Raw genomic sequence first — 17,685 nt, forward strand, 5'->3', positions numbered from 1 at the left:
TAAAAATAAAGCCTATTATTGAGGATAATGCGCTAGGTCGGTGAGCCCTTTTTTTGTTTATTTTTGCCTATAGTACTGTTGGACTACCCCAGTCCTTTTTTGGGCAGCAAGACTCTAGCCATCCGAGATGGCATATGTGAGTCCCGTGAAAAGTGTGGTCGAGGAGCTTGGATTCTAAGCGCAGGAGAAGGGTGTTATCACCACATTGTTTTGGAACAGGTGATTATACGGCTGTCATTTCCCACTGAGAGTGCACAAGGTATGTATTTTACCTCGCTGGGACAGCAAGCTCTATCCTACATCCCCCCACTCCTTTTTACTGCATGTGTTTACACAGAGACTGATTGCTCCCCTTGCTTTGCAGACAACATACAGTACTTATTCCTACTAACAAGCTACTACACAGTACAGATAAATACCATCTCTGCTTATGCAGAGACTCTTTGAACCATTAAATACAAAGTAAGTCTATTGGATGTTTAACTTTACACATCTAGTAGTAACATGAAGTTGAGCTGTTTATGCATATGCCTTTTTATATATTGGGGAGGACTGGGCCAGGGGGCGGGGAGGCAATTGTCCCCTGGGCCGCTCTGATGCCCATGAAAAGGCTGCATCACTTCTCCCACAGACATGCCTTAAGTATTCCTGGTGAAGAGAAGTAAAAAGTCTCTGCCACTGACCTACTGAGTGCAGGTTGAAAACAAGGACAAAGCGCAGGCCTCGCCCCCCCCCCCCCCCCCCCCAGCATGGATGGTGTAAACTGTGTCTGAGCAGAGGCCAGTTCCATGCCCCACTGGAGACTCTTCTCCCCCTGACCAGCCCCAACCAAGCTGTCCCAGCTCCCCCCAACCTGCCCCTGCTGGCCAGGTCGGGAACCCGGATTCAGCCTGTAAGTAGAGAGTATCTGGAGCAGGGCTTCAGCTTGGAATGGGGATCAGGAGGAGGATTGGGAGAGTGGAGGGGGGCCGAGTCGCTGCACCATGGACCTCTGGTTTGTACTTTCCCCCCTGGGCCAAAAGTTGCCAGTCTGCCCCTGAGGAGGTTATACTTATATACTGTCCCTCCCTATTATTATCTTCTATGGAAGCTGTCTGGGACCCTTTTGAAACACAATGAGTTATCTTTCCCTCTTTTGTTGGGGATTTCCTGATGGGATTCATCTTTTTATGTGTCTTATCAAAAAATGACTGTGTGTGTGTGTATACTGTATGTTAGTTCAAGCCCAATTTCAAAAAAGTTGGGACACTGTACAAATTGTGAATAAAAACAGAATGCAATGATAAGGAAGTTTCAAATTTCAATATTTTATTCAGAATACAACATAGATGACATATCAAATGTTTAAACTGAGAAAATGTTTAATTTTAAGGGAAAAATAAGTTGGTTTTAAATTTCATGACATCAACACATCTCAAAAATGTTTGGACAAGGCCATGTTTACCACTGTGTGGCCTCCCCTCTTCTTTTTATAACAGTCTGCAAACATCTGGGGACTGAGGAGACAAGTTGCTGAAGTTTAGGAATAGGAATGTTGTCCCATTCTTGTCTAATACAGGCTTCTAGTTGCTCAACTGTCTTAGGTCTTCTCTGTCGCATCTTCCTCTTTATGATGCGCCAAATGTTTTCTATGGGTGAAAGATCTGGACTGCAGGCTGGCCATTTCAGTACCCGGATCCTTCTTCTACGCAGCCATGATGTTGTAATTAATGCAGTATGTGGTCTGGCATTGTCATGTTGGAAAATGCAGTGTGTTTACAGGCACAAAATCCCATGGTACCACAGTACTTTGCGGTTTGGTGCAGTATGTTTTTCAAAGTACAGTAGTGCAAACACTACTATTTCCACAGTCTGTTACTTATTGCAGCCCATTCGAATGAACAAACTGTCAAAATGCTCCCCACTGGAAAGCGTTTGTTCCCATGTGGTCCTGGTATGAACTGGCCCTTAATCTAGGCACTTCTGTGTTTAGTGCAGGCCATGTTTGTGTGGGCAAATATCATGATATAATAATGGATGTGGGGGCCTTTTGGTGGCGTGATTTAATAACTGTTTTTTTTTTTTTTTTTGGGGGGGGGGGGCAGTGTTTCATTCTTGGACCCAGGCAGCACAATGTCTTTGGCCAGCCCTGGGTCCCAGGTTCAAGTCCTGGCCCTGACAGCTGCTAACACCACATACAACTTCAAGGTATTTTTAAAGAATTTGTATATTTTAAATGAAGCCATTGAAGCCACATAAAGCCCCCCAGCCACTGTAGTTTTTTTTTTATTTTTTTTTATCTTTATATTTCTATTGGTACATGTACCTGGCTTCCAATGCTCTTTGTTTGACAAATGCTTGCTCACAGACACTACAAATGGCAAGAATCAAATAGTAAAATTTGATCTCATTGACTTTATTTGGAATTGCTCTAAATTTGTGAAAGCCTAGCAAAATTTGTTTGCAATCTGAGTCTTGGCATTTCCACTTACCTCCAGACTGAAACCCTTTATTAGAGGATAAGGGGGGGGGGTAGAAGCAGACCTTATATATAACGATTGTACATTTACTGTAAATTCGTTCTCACATTCATTACTCACAGAACATTTCCATTGCACTTCCTGCTAACTCTGAAGCCAAAGGATTCATTCGTGAACTGGACATCATACTCGACAGCATCTGCTTTTTGGTTGACCTTTGGTGTCTCTATAGGAACTTCATATCTCTTTTGAGTTGGGTCTTTTATCTGTATGTGTCGGAAAAAACAAAATAGGTAAGTTGTAAAGATGAAAAACAACAGTGCAAATGCTGCTGTGCTATCTTTGTTAGGCCTTATGCACAGTGAGCGTTTAGCACATGAAATGTGTGGATGAAAGGCACAAGTGCACTGTCCAGCCCTGCAAAAATCTAAGAGACCATATAAAAACACACAGAGGGAGCACCAACCTAGTGCATCATCCTGAGACAAATAATCTATTGAATTAAAGCATGGTAGATATTATACTCACAAAGTTACAATTGTTAAAAGCGTATAACAGATCTCAGCAATTTCCATCCAGTAGTATCAACATATACAACAGAAACTGAAGACCCTGTGAATTGATACGTTTCAAGGAAACTCTTCTTCAGAGCCACATCGATGTGGCTCTGAAGAAGAGGAATTCCTTGAAACGCGTGCTTTTATTCAATTGTGTATTTGTCTCAGGATAATGTTCTAGGTCGGTGCGCCCGCTGTGTGTTTTTATATGGTTGCAGTGGTGTAGACTTCCCCAAGTCTTTGAGGGCAGCAAGACCGTGGTTATCCGCTTTTAAGTTTAACGGGGAACATACCCATCTGGAGGGGCCATTTTCCTAAGCGCAGGAGACATTGTGTTTGTGACTGTTTCAAAAGTCTATGAGAGGCTGACAGCTGCTGTGGCTGGATGGGACTGGTTGGTGCACCTAGTGTACTGACCTTTAGGACAGTATGCCCTCAGGGGTGAATGCAGACTGCTTGTGTTCTGGGAATTCATCTCTGGGCAAATACTGCCCTAAATGTAAGTACTACTAGGTGCACTGTCCAGTGCTGTTGCACACACAATGTACAATCCAATGAGAGCACCAAACAACTGTTCAAGGTAATTTATTGATAAAATTGATTTATAGCAGAACCGAAAGATAAAATGTTTTGGGGGCCAAACACACTCTCTATTCACCTGGGCTTAATAATTCTGACTGTACTTAAATGGTGTGCATATTCCAATTAAAACTGCACTGTGATTCACTGTTTGGAGTTTTCAGGAGGGTAGGTTATGCCAGTGTTAGTGAATGCAGCATATACAGTAAGAATCTATGAAAGGCTGACAGCTGCTGAGGTGGGTGGTGCACCTAGTGGTACTTACATTTAGGGCAGCATGTGCTCAAGGATGAATACCCAGAGTGCAGATTGCTTGTGTTTGGCCATTTGTCCCTGGGCACATACTGCCCTAAATGTTCAAACTGTTATGTGCACTGCCTAGCCTTGTCCAGTTGCAGCAGCTTTCAGCCTCTCATAGACTTTCACAGGCTGTCCGCAGCAAGGTTGGATGGTGCACCCGTGCCCTCCACCCACATCAAAATGCTGGGATCTCATGCAAAGGGGCTAAATGCCCAGTCTTTGTGAGGCCTAAACTACACTTACAATACCCCATTCAAGCAGCTATAAAGGTTACAATCACTCTGCAAATATATTTTATTTTTTTCACAATCAATTTGCTGTGTCAGTCTTCCCGGTGCAATATTATTATAACTGTTTACCATGATGTTGTTATTTCTCTATTTAGAGAAATCTGGAGAAGTTAGTCGGATTTGAAATGAAGCTGGTGAAAAGGGATTCAATTCCAAGCAGAATAACAGGTAATGTTACATATATCAAAGATAAATTACATTACCCATTGTTAATACATATTATGGACTGTACGGACTTGTTTATCTATCTGATGTTCTAGTTTTAATATAAAAAGACACTAAAATCTGGTTTAGAAAGAAAAATTTATATTCAAGTATCTATGCTTAACTCAAAAATGTAGCTACTATTGCTTTCAGCCTCCTCCAAATATCCAAATTCCTTTTTTTTGGTTGCTATGATCCGACTTCCTGGAAGTCTCACCACTGTGTCCAATGAGGGCTTTTATTGGAAAGTGGAGGAAACCTAGCCAATAGCACACCAGGGCTTGTATCTACCCCAGAGGGCGGAGTCTGCCACATTGCACCCTGGGATGGGGTATAAGTCTGAGGGGAGCAGATGACAGAGCGTCTTTGGTGGGAAGCAGAGTCCCAGGAGGAGGCTGAGGGCTGTCACTCAAGTGTGTCCTGGGCGGTCGGCCTAGAGGACCGGAGGTTGAGCTGGGCTGCAGAAAGGGATCCAGAGTGCTGTGGACCGAGTGGAGCTGCTGGGCAGAAGTTTACAGGAAAAACAGTTTTGTGAGTACTCGAAACTGCCCAGGGGTCTGCCTAGGATAGGGGACCACTCCAGAAGGTCAAATGGGTCTGGGAGCCAGCTAACCAGTAGAGAGGTTTAGAGAAAGGGGGTGCCTGTGTCTAAACCCTGAAGAGAAGTGAGAGAAAGGGGGCACCAGTGTGGGCCCTGAAGTGTTCAGCAGCATAGCAGTGTATACAGATAGCTACCTCGAGAAGGAGTGCCTAAGGGAGCTTAACCACTTACCTACAGTGCACTTTCACCCCCTTCCTGCCCAGACCGATTTTCAGCTTTCAGCGCTCTCACACTTTGACTGAGAATTACTCAGTCATGCAACACTGTACCCATTCAAAAATTGTGTCCTTTTTTTCACACAAATAGAGCTTTCTTTTGATGGTATTTAATCACTACTGGGTTTTTTATTTTTTGTGCTATAAATAAAAAAAGACTGAAAATATTGTGAAAAAACGCATTTTTCTTTGTTTCTGTCATAAAATTTTGCAAATTAGTAATTTTTCTTCACAAATTTTGGCCAAAATTTATACTGCTACTTATCTTTGGTAAAAATAACCCAAGTAAGTGTATATTATTTGGTCTTTGTGAAAGTTATAGAGTCCACAAGCTATGGTGCGAATCATTGAAAATTGATCACACTTGATCACACCTGATGTACTGAAGGCCTATCTCATTTCTTGAGACACTAAAAAGTCAGGAAAGTACAAATACCCCCCAAATGACCCCTTTTTGGAAAGTAGACATTCCAAGGTATTTAATAAGGGGCATGGTGAGTTTTTTGAAGTTGTAATTTTTTCCCACAATGCTTTGCAAAATGAAGATTTTTTTTTTTATTTTATTTTTTTTTACAAATTGCCGTATTAACAGGTTATTTCTCTCACACAGCACATGTATACTTGCAACTACACCCCAAAACACATTCTACTACTCCTTCTGAGTATGGCGATACCACATGTGTGAGACTTTTTCACAGCCTGGCCACATACAGAGGCCTAACATCCAACCAGCACCGTCCGGCATTCTAGGAGCACAAATTTCACATATAATTTCCTGACAACCTATCGTACTTTTGAAGGCCCTGGAGCACCAGGACAATGGAAACCCCTATAAAATGACCCCATTTTGGAAAGCAAACACCCCAACGTATAATTTTTGAGGCATAATGAGTCTTTTGAATATGTCATTTTTTTCCACAAGTTTTTGGAAAATGTGGAAAGAAAATGAAAACACATTTTTTTTTACACAAAGCTGTCCATTTATGCAATATTTCTAACACATAGCATGTACATAGCAAAAATTGCACCCCAAAATACATTCTGCTATTCCTCCTGAGTATGGCGATACCACATATGTAACACTTTTTCACAGCCTGGCCACATACATAGGCCTAACATCCAAGTAGCGCTTTACACAAAGTTGTCCATTTATCCACTTTAAGACTGGGCCTATTTTTGACACTTGGTGTTTACAAGCTAAAATCATTTTTTTGCTAGAAAACTACTTGGAACCCCCAAACATTATATATTTTTTTTTAGCAGAGACCCTAGAGAATAAAATGGAGATCGTTGCAATATTTTTTATCACACCATATTTGCGCAGCAGTCTTCCAAATGCGATTTTTTTGAAAAAAAAATCACTTTTTTGATCTAAAAAATAAGAAAACAGTAAATTTAGCAAATTTTTTTTCCATAATGTGAACGATAATGTTACGCCGAGTAATTAGATACCCAACATGTCATGCTTCAAAATTGCGCATGCTCACAGAATGGCGCCAAACATTGGTACTTAAAAATCCCCATAGGCAACATTTTAAAAATTTCTGCAGGTTACTAGCTTAGAGTTACAGAAGAGGTCTAGGGCTTAAATTATTGCTCTCGCTCTAACGATCGCGGCGATACCTCACATGTATGGTTTGAACACCGTTTACATATGTGGGCGGGACTTGCGTATGCGTTTGCTTCTGCGCGCGAGCTAACGGGGACAGGGCGCTTTAATTTTTTTTTTTTTTTTTTTTTCCTATTTATTTTATTTATTATTTTTTTATTTTTACACAGTTTAAAAAAAAAAAATGTTTTGATAATTTTTATTCCTATTACAAGGAATGTAAACATCCCTTGTAATAGAAATAGGCATGACAGGTCCTCTTTATTGTAAGATCTGGGGTCAAAAAGACCTCACACCTCACAACTACACTAAAAAAGAAAAAAAAAAAAAAAAATTGTTGAAAGAGGAAAAAAAAAAAAGCAAAAAAAAAAAGCGGCCCTTTAAACCGGTTGCTAGGCAACGTCTTTTGACGTAGCTCCGGTCCTCCAAGACCATAGAGTTGAGTGAGGGCCATCTTGCCCTCACTCGACTTCCTGTCTCTGAGGATCCGGGACCGGATAGTTTTCCCCGCTGCCGGCGGGTCCGGTAAGCTGGGAAAACGTCTGGGACGCGGCGGGAGGGGGGGGGGGGCACCTCTTCCCCTGCACCGTAAGGGTAATTCCGCGGCGAATCCGCCACTGGGACCACCCTTATCTGAAAGCCGACCGCCCGCCGTTTCAAAAAATACCGGGGTTATGGGGGCTATCTTCTGCCATAACCCCAGTATTTAGCTTTTAATGGCCGACGCATATAGTCGTTAGGCGGTCAGTAAGTGATTGCATGTATATGGCAAACAGGTGACGATGACTGATGGGGTGACAGGTGACGATGACTGATGGGGTGACAGGTGACGATGACGGATGGGGTGACAGGTGACGATGACGGATGGGGTGACAGGTGATGATGATTGATGAGGTGACAGGTGACGATGATTGATGAGGTGACAGATGACAATCACTGACCGGGTGACATGTGACGATGATTGATGGGGTGACAAGTGACGATCACTGATGGGGTGTCAAGTGACGATGATTGATAGGGTGACAGATGACGGTGACTGATGGGGTGACAGGTGACGATGACTGATGGGGTGACAGGTTACGATGACTGATGGGGTGACAGATGACAATGACTGATGGGGTGACAGGTGACGGTGATTGATGGGGTGACAGGTGACGGGGCGATGGTCACTGATGGGTGACAGGTGACGGGCGATGGTGCACGGCGGTACTGATGGCAGTCTCTGGTGACTGGTGAACTTTAGGCTACATTCACATGTGAGCGTAGCGATCACGGGCAGAATCACTGCGATTCTGCCCGTGATCCAGAAATCATTGCAAATGGCGGGACGCCTGTGCGTTGCCCGCTGTGCGATGTTGCTGCGATTTCCGCCTGCCGAATCGCGGTAACATCACGCAAACAACGCATGACGCCCCAAAGAAACTCTTGTACTTTTTTGGGCGTCATGCGATGTTTGCGCGATGTTACTGCGATTCGGCAGGCGGAAATGGCGGCAACATCGCACAGCGTTTGGGGTGCTATTGCAAATCACGGGCAACGCACAGGCGTCCCGCAATTTGCAATGATTTCCGGATCGCGGGCAGAATCGCGGTGATTTTGCCCGCGATCGCTGCGCTCACATGTGAACGTTATGGGTGTCAATTTCTGGGCACTGATGAGGTGACTGTTGGGTGACAGGTGACATTGGGGGGGGCTGAGGACTGTGTGGGGGGACCTTTATTACTGTGATTTTAGTGTGATTTTACTTTGTACATGTGTACAGAGCAGTAACTCACTATTTCTAGCTCTTCTCCCCTCATACTGGAAACTGTATGAGGAGAGAAGAGCTAGTAACAGTCAGTTACTGCTCTGTGTTTACATTTTGTGATCGGCTGTGAATGGATTCACAGCCGATCACATAGTAAACAGTCACTGTCAGTGACTGTTTACTACCGCCGGTGACAGCTGTGTTCCTACGGAACACAGTGCCACCGACATGACCGCGCTGCGCGCTCCCGATCGCGCATGCGCGGTCATCTCCCGGCCGCCTCCATTGTGATCGGCTGTGTCATTGGAACACAGCCGATCACGTGGGAAACAGCCATGCCTATTGGCTGTTTCCCCCCTGCCGGTGACCGGCTGTGTCCCGGGGACACACCGACACCGGCAGTGCACGGCGGCGCGCCCGCGATCGCGCGCCTGCCGTGCTTGAATGGGCGGACGTCATATGACGTCCGCCCAGGATAATAGCCGCACCGTCCCGCCGTCATATGACGGCGGGCGGGCGGTAAGTGGTTAAAGAGGACTTCTTTATGCAGAAAGCAGTCACAAGTCAGATCAGTGTTAACAGGCATCAGGCCAGCGTTAACCGGCGTTGACCGGCATCCTGCCAGCATCAAGTCAGCACCAATCAGCATTTTTCAAATGTCTCCGCCAAGTTGTACATAGTTGAGCCAAAGGAGTATCCCACTCATCCCTTCTCCTATCCAAGTTACAAAATAAATACAAAAACCCAAAGGTAGGGGACTGGTCATTGTCTCAGTGCTCACACTTAGAGAAATATGCACAAAACTACTTTTGTTGCACCTGGTGACCCAGGGGGACCCACAGCCAGCAAAACGGCTGGGAATTGTGCTACATATTGTTTTAATGGGATCATTTTTTTATGGAACAAACACCCCCATGGATCATCTGGCACTTCCGTTCCAGTGATCTCCCTAATAATTTGCCGAGCTTTCGATCAGTAGACTCGAATCATGGGTTATTCCCACCAGATGTGGAACATCATCTCCTTTCCCCCACAACCTCTCCAACATCGGTCTGTTTTTTCTGGTTGAAGCTTATGTGCTATTACTGGTGTTATGTACCATCTGGACAAACATTTATAAGTCTGTTCAGTAGTACCAACATCCGTTGCAGTGCTGTGTGCGGCTCTCATTACCGTTTTTATTTCATGGTTTAACAAAGGGGTCCCTTTTTCCTTTTCCCATTTTGTAATGAAAAAAGGTATCTCCACACTTGCGCCATCTGAGAGATACTATGTTTTGGCTTTCCGGACAAATTACAGTCTTTGTATTGTATTTGGATCTTTCTCAGATCTGATTGGTTTTGATAATGAATTTACAAAATTCTCCAGCTGTAGGTAGCTCCATTCATTTAATTTCTTTTTATTTTCACCAAAATGTAATTCTTGATATGTCCTGATCTTACCATTGTGCATAATATCTTTTAACTGCGTGTCCCCCTATCCAATTATTAAAATGTTTCTCATTTCAATAATTTGTGCCATTTAGTGATATCAAAGGGGAATTATTTTCCCATTTAAATTGCTTAGTGACCCTATCCCAAATCCTATAAACGACTTTTGTGAATTGGGGACAAGATAATCTAAAGCCTATAGCGAACATGCCAAACTTCCCCTCCCGAAGATGCATGAGCATTATGTATCAGCAAAAATCCCACCCACAAAAATACTGAGCACTAATCTGTGTGCTTACCCCCTAAGCATAAATTCTCCCTCCTCTCAGTACAAATCCACCCTATTGCTGAAATCCCCCCTCCTAGCACAAATCTTTCTTCCCTCCCACTCCAAATCTTCCCTCCCAGCACAATTACCCTCTCAATTCCCCCTCCTAGCACAAATCATCTTCCCCCCATCCCTTCTCCCAATACAAATCCCCCCCCCCCAAATCTCGACTTTAAGCACACACACCCAAATTTCCTCTCTTAGAACAATACCCTATGCTGCCCCCCAAATTCCTTCTTCCAACACAAATACCCCCCCATCTCCCTCCCATCTCACATGATACCACATTGCCTAGGGCAGCTTCTCTATTTGCCCACCCCTTGTCCTGGCCCTGGTTACAAGGATACAGGATTTCTGACAAGACCAACAGGTATTTTCTGTACACACAAAAAATGTTCTTAGCTTGAAAAAAATTAACTAATGCAGACACCACATCTGAGAGCTGGTAGGCTGCAGTATATAAAATGCTTGTTCTTGGGTTTCGATATTCTTTGGGGTAGAGTTGCTAAAGCAGGTTCACTCAGAATCTGGTGCAGCTCTTCATTCAGAATCTCCATCATGCACTTAAATATGGCCTAGCAGCAGATAGGAAAGGTCCGCACTACTCACGGACCTACGCCCCTTAAAAAGCCATGTGTTCAGGGGGATTGGGGGCTAAGAGCAAAGTGGATCTTCCATATTCATGGCTGCTCCACTTCAACGCAGTGGGGGAGATTTACTAACATTGGTGTGATCAGAATCTGGTGCAGCTGTGCATGGCAACCAATCAGCTTCTAACTTCAGCTTGTTCACTTAAGCTTTGGCAATAAAACCTGGAAGCTGATTGGTTTCTATGCAGAGCTGCACTAAATTGTGCATTCCAGTTGTAGAACTCCCCCCCCTTAAGTCAGATGTATGTTGAATCTTTATAACATTTTAGAAAATTCTTCCTTAGCAGTGGATCAAGGACACGCTTCACGGGGACCTGCCAATGGGAGTGTTTCAAGGATGGATAGAGCTCTTGTGTATGTGGTGGCTGATATAAGGCTGCTTTCACACTGCAGCGTATGTATGTTTACATTGCAGCACTTATAAAATACACTATACATTTTTAAAAAATGCATAGCGCATTTTAAATGCATTGGATGCAGCGCAAAAAGCCGTGAATAGCTGGTTGTTAACCTCCCTGGCGGTATTCCCGAGTGTGGCTCGGGGTGGAATTTCAGTGCCATTAGCGGTAACCCCGAGCCACACTCGTGGGATACCGCCAGGGAGGATCGCTGGATCCTGGAAGAGGTTACTTACCTTGTCCCCGGGATCCCGCTATGTATTCCAGCAGTGTATGGCGGCCGGATCTTCTGCCTGATGCTGTGTGCCATGGCTTCCGTTCCCTGCGAGCGTTGCATCGCAGGGGGGTGGAACCGGCGGTAAATTCAAAAAGTAAAAAACACAAACACATATTGGATTACATTACTAAATAAAATATATTGACCTTAGTTTGCCCCCCAGTGCTTTCTCCAGTGCCTGCAGTTTTACTGTACTTTGCGACTGGATACTGCAGAACGACCATGGCCACCACAAAAGCGGTATATGACCTGCTGGAAAACAGTGATAGCGATACAGAATCGCTTGCAGAATTGAGTGATAGCGATTCGTGGGGAAGTTCATCATCGGACACAGATAGCAATTTCTGCGATGATCCTGCGACTGTGCCCAGCGATGTGCGGACTTGGTGCTCGATTGACTGCGGTACGGAGCACGTAGCGCCTCCAAGATTCCCGTTTACTGGAGCACCTGGTATCAAAGTGGATGTTGAGGATGACAACCCCTTGGCATACCTCCAACTCTTTTTGACCGATGAGGTTATTGAAAAATTTGTTACGGAAACAAATCGGTACCAGGAGCAACAAGCTGCTGCGCATCAGAGGTTTTCAAGGAGCAGAAAAAGGGAACCAGTGACCAAAGAGGACAGAAAGAGAGAGAGATGTTATAAAGAAGAACACACAGTAAAAAAAATCATATGTAAATAGTTGGTCCGGGCTGCTCGTCCTTAAGAATTACATGCAAAATAATTGTACCGCTTTCAGCAACTAAAATCTGAAATAATCATACCGCCAGGGAGGTTAAGGATGCCATCAGGGCAGGTTCCTTAACAGCCAGCTTTTCATTGGCTGCTAAGGACATTGGTGGGTGATTGTTAAGGAGCCGAAAACCGATGGGGTCCTTAACAACCAGTGATAATGGCTTCCCTGGGGTCAGCTTGCTCCAGCTCAGGACTTATACTAAAACCGGAGTTGGGAGGAGGCAGATAGACAGTGGGCAGTACAGCAGGGAGCATTAGCTCCCAGAATCTGAGGGGAGGAGGCGGGGAAGGCCGGTTCTGGGGGGAGGAGGCAGGGGAAGGTTGGACTGAGATACTGATGAGCACCAAGGGGACAGGAGGCTTTGTGGGGGACACTGTCTACATCCCTGCTGATTGTTAAGGAAACCAGCATGCCACACTGCTCCATACCAACCTGCAAAAACGCACCTGGGTGCATTTTGTTGCGGTTCCTATTGACTTCAATAGGAGGTGCAGCATGCAGGGCTTTTCAAATGCAGAGCCTTGATATAAAAAGTCTCATAGGCTTCGAAGGCAACTAATTTGTGATGCACTTTTATCCCACTGGAAGAGTGCGTTCCAGCATGGGAAAAGTGCATCAGTGGGAAAGGGGTCTTAGAATGATGATTGTTTTAGGGTAGTGTGCAGATCCTTTCCTTTGTCCTTCATACAACACCACCGTCACTTCTTCCTATCCCTTTCCTTTTAGTTATTATTATTATTTTACAGTATTTATTTAGTGCCAACAGTTTAGGCTTGGTTCTCACTGCTGCAATGGCAAAGTCATACGACTTTGCCTGCAACTGTGCCCTACGTCTTCCTTCCGACTTGATCCATCTTGGGTGCAATTAGGGAGCCTGTACAATGGCTGAAATTACACCCAATTGGACCAAAGTAGTGCAGGAAACTGTTCTAAAAACGGAGCGACTTGTGTAGTGTCAGTTAAGATGACTCTCATAGGGAAACATTAAATTAGACATATCATACGACTAAGGGGTCTCTCAAGTCGGATTACATCTCGCAGCAGTGTGAACCGAGCTTAAGTCTCCATTCACACCTGAGCGTATTGTTTTCCGGCGTCTTTTGGGGGGGCTTTTTTCAGGTGTTTTTTGGGGGGCTTTTTTCAGGCGTTTTCCAGGCGTTTTTTGCAGGTTTTTGGAGGCAGGCATTGACATCTAGCAAAAAACGCTTGTAATCTGCCAAAAAAGAAGCTTGTGTTCTTTTTTGAGGTTCAGGCGTTTTTGCTTCAGGCGACAAAACGCTCAGATGGGAACAGGGGCCATTGAAATGAATGGGATTTTGCTTGTTGGGCGTTTTGAGACTTTAACCACTTAAGCCCTGGAGGATTTTCCTGCTCAAAGACCAGGGCATATTTTGCGATTTGGCACTGCGTGACTTTAACCGACAATTGCGCGGTCGTGCGACACTGTACCCAAATGAAATTGACGTCCTTTTTTTCCCACAAACAGAGCTTTCTTTTGGTGGTATTTGATCACCTGTGCGATTTTTATTTTTTGTGCTATAAACAAAAAAAGAGCGTCAAATTTAAAAAAATAACAATATTTTTCACATTTTTTTATATGAAATTCCCCCCCCCCCCCAAAAAAATGTAAAAACCAAAAAACATTTTAGGCCAATTTGTTTTCTGCTACATATTTTTGGTAAAAAAAAAATTGCAATAAGCATTTTGATTGGTTTGCGCAAAAGTTATTGCGTTTACTAACTACGGGAAAGATTTATGTCATTTTTATTGTTTTTTTTTGTAACTAGTAATGGCGGCGATCTGCAATTTTTTATTTTTTTTTGCTGGACTGCGACATTGCGACGGACAGATCGGACCCCTGACTGACATTTTTGACACTTTTGGGGTTACCAGTGACATTACTACAGTAATCAGTGCTATACATATGCACTGTTACTGTAAAAATGACACTGGCAGGGAAAGGGTTAACGTTATTGGTGAACAAGGGGTTAAGTGTGTCCCTAGGGGCGTGCTTCTAACTGTCAAGGGGTGTGGCTTGTGATGTAACCACAGAGACATACGATCCTACATAGCAGGATTGTATGATCTCTGCAGTTACATCAGTGAGAATGACAGACGGCTTTGTTTACATCACCCGCCTGTCTTTCTCCCTCTCCAGCGGGAGATCGTGAGTGGCCGGTGGACATCGGAGCCGCTGGTCACTCGTGCGGGGATGGCCGTGAACGAGCGGGGGCGGGAGCGCGCCCCCTACAGGCTCCTGGGCGAACGACATAGTACTACGTTGCTTTGCCCAGGAGGGGCTGACTGCAGTAAATGTACTTGCGGCGGTCGGCAAGTGTTTAAAGATGAGCATTTTAGGAGCTGAAAAACGTTCAGGTGTGAACAGGGCCTTACAAAGTGCTAGTTAGCATTTGTTTTTGTGTTCATGACTTATTTGTAAATAAAGAAATCCTTATTTGTAAATAAACAAACATCCTTACTTGTAAATAAAATCATTATTTGTAAATAAATCAAAATGGTATTTATAAATAAATCAAATCCTTATTTTAAAGATCCAATTTCCTTCATTAAACTCAGGGCACCCACATACAAAGCACAATTTCTACATCCCAACAGACTGCACAAAAATCCTGAGCTGTCATTCGTATCCTTGCTTCATTAATAAGTGTGTCACTGAGCCAGAACATGCATTTGCAAGTCAGGTGTATCATTATTATTATACAGGATTTATATAGCGCCAACAGTTTACGCAGCGCTTTACAATATACCAATACCAAGTCTACAGATCAGGGTTGTTCCAGTTCGGGGACTCACCAAATAGTGAAGAAAGGATAAAGATGACAGACTGGAAGTGTCCACCACGATGTAAAGAAGAGTAAATCACGATGCTCATATTTTTCTCTTGACAGGGTACTTGTAGGCCACATGCACAAGGGCACCCAGGGGTAGATAGTTAGTTGCGTTTGCTGGAGCATAATACACTGTGCTATGGCTGCCTACAATCTGGCTGATTAGCTGAGGTCCGTTTGTGTGCGGCAAAAACTTCTCAGAAACACTGATCTTTGACACATTTTCAGTCAGAGGCTCCTTTCTCATGTCCTGTCCCGGCCTCTGCTATTCAGCCATCTGAATGTAGCTTTAGGAACAAGTGAGAAATAACAGCTACCATATTTACATTTTCGCAGGTTCCATTTAAGCCTCTAAACCAGCCTTTCTCAACCTTTTCAACACAGAGGAACCCTTGAAATAATTTTCAGGTCTCAGGGAACCCCTGCTAAAAATGACTATATTTACAACTCATGATACATACTGTGATGGTCATTGGGATGAATGATCCTTACACATGTGGACATTGGGAAGAATTACCTTCTTGCAGATATCTAAAAAGGTCAATGGTGTCAGTGGGAACTTATCTGAGAAGCAGAAATTGCTCATTGCTCAAGGAACCCCTAACAACCTCTGGAGGAACCCTAGGGTCCAACGGAACCCTGGTTGAGAACCACTGCTCTAAACAGCACTCAAAATTATCTGCGATTCCTGTAACCTGATTTTTGTCTATACAACAGGTTATCATGGTAGACAATGATGTGGCTGGTCAGAAATTACGTTGAATATTTTTCATGTGTTTCTGATCCAATGAATATCTAAGAAGGATGTTTATCCCTTGAAGCACCATATTGGGTGAGCTAAACTTGTGATTTGAGATAAAAAAAATTTTCTTGCCTAGGAACAAAAAAAGCATTAAAACGATCATGAATAATAAATCGCTACCATCATCACCTTACTTATTAGATTCATGCACTGTAAGAATAAACAAATTCACAAAACACTGCATTATTAAAGAAAGGCTTGTGCTGTACTTACAATAATACGCAATCTGTGCTGTGTCTCAAATAAAACGTCCATGTGCAGCTTCATCACATCATTAGGCATGAATGCATGTTTGGTGCGGATGAGGGTGCCAGTGTATCCGTATTTAGTTTCGGTGAAGTCGGTCATCTTGTAGTTTGGATAGTCTGGTGGAAAAAAGCATGCAGGTGGTCCAGCACCCAAACTATCATCTACTGGAATATAACAGCACCCACGAGCTTCACATTCTTCCATGTTTAGGACCTTTTCTGGTGCACAGTCAAAGCGATTGCTGGGAGCTGCAGAACACCTTGAAGCATTTTCTCCCCTACAAACTGTCCAAATCATTAAGAATATACAAACTACCCGTGTCATCTTCTCTGTAAGAAGGTGTTCTGCTCAACTAGCTTACAAAGCAAAGCCACATTCGATTGTCACTGCAAGAAACAGATGGGTACAGATAAGTACATATGGAAAGCCTGCATGCAAATAGCTGTAGCATATAATTAAAAAGAACGTGTCATGGTTTATTCAACAATCTGAATATTCATCTTACATTATTATAGCTTCATAATGCATAATGGTGGAAGTGAATTACAGATTCACACAAAACAGTCCTACATTTTGAATTGAGATGTATACAGGGTGACCTCCAGTACCTGCCATCTTGCCACAAATCATCAGATACGGCTGTTTTTCCTTATGCATATGTGAGTTGTCCATTGGCTTTTTAATAAAAATGTGTTAATTAATATTGCACTTAGTTGCCGCCCCCCTTGTGTTCCTTTTGTATACAGGACCTGGTTATTTGGCACTACTATGCGTTCATGAGATGGCAGACAATGTGTGACTTTAGGCAGTTGACAAGACAGCATTTATCCCACTTGAGATGACCTCTGACCCCTCTAATGCTCAAGCTGAAGTGTTGGGTTAAAAAGCCTATGATAATTTATAACTGGATATTAGGATAGTTGTATAAGCCTGTTTTCCACCTAGGAAACCAAAAAGTTCAGTTGCTCAAATCGATACCTATCAAGTAAAAGGCACAAGCCAGTACACTAATGGCACTTTTCCACTGCAAGTACCGGCTCGTACCGGCTCGGCTTTACTCTGCCCTGCTTGGCCCGGTTTGCTTTTCCACTGCTGGTACCGCATGGTATAGTGTCGGAACGGTTCGGTACGGTACGGTATAGGTTTGCTTTTCCACTAAAGTAGTACTAAAGTTAAGTGGGTGGGATAACAACGGGGTGGGTGGGATTCTCTGACCAATCAGTGGCTAGTAGTGACTGCATGCAAAGGATTGTGGGATATGGTACCAGTTTGGTACCTATTGGAACCACAATCGAGTAGGTACTGTTTTTTCAGAGCCGTACCGTACCGTACCATTCGGTTCCATGCAGTGGAAAAGCAAACCTATACCGTACCGTACCGAACCGTTCCGACCCTATACCATG

The 17,685-nt window shown here is 43.8% G+C and overlaps 1 protein-coding gene across 1 annotated transcript in view; it reads right to left on the reverse strand.

Moving 5' to 3' along the window:
- The window catches only part of LOC309566551 (lysosomal alpha-glucosidase-like), a 133,583-nt gene extending 116,910 nt beyond the window's left edge, over positions 1–16,673 (reverse strand). The window contains exons 1-2 of the mRNA XM_082271732.1: positions 16,247–16,673; positions 2,580–2,725 (exon numbers count right to left, since the gene is read on the reverse strand). Of these exons, the coding sequence (XP_082127858.1) occupies positions 2,580–2,725; positions 16,247–16,606 (506 nt within the window). The 5' untranslated portion in view covers positions 16,607–16,673. The remainder of the gene's footprint in view (positions 1–2,579; positions 2,726–16,246) is intronic.
- Positions 16,674–17,685: the final 1,012 nt, after the last annotated feature.

Source organism: Pelophylax lessonae (genome assembly GCF_965119305.1).
Source record: "Pelophylax lessonae genome assembly, chromosome: 11".
Lineage (NCBI taxonomy): Eukaryota > Metazoa > Chordata > Amphibia > Anura > Ranidae > Pelophylax > Pelophylax lessonae.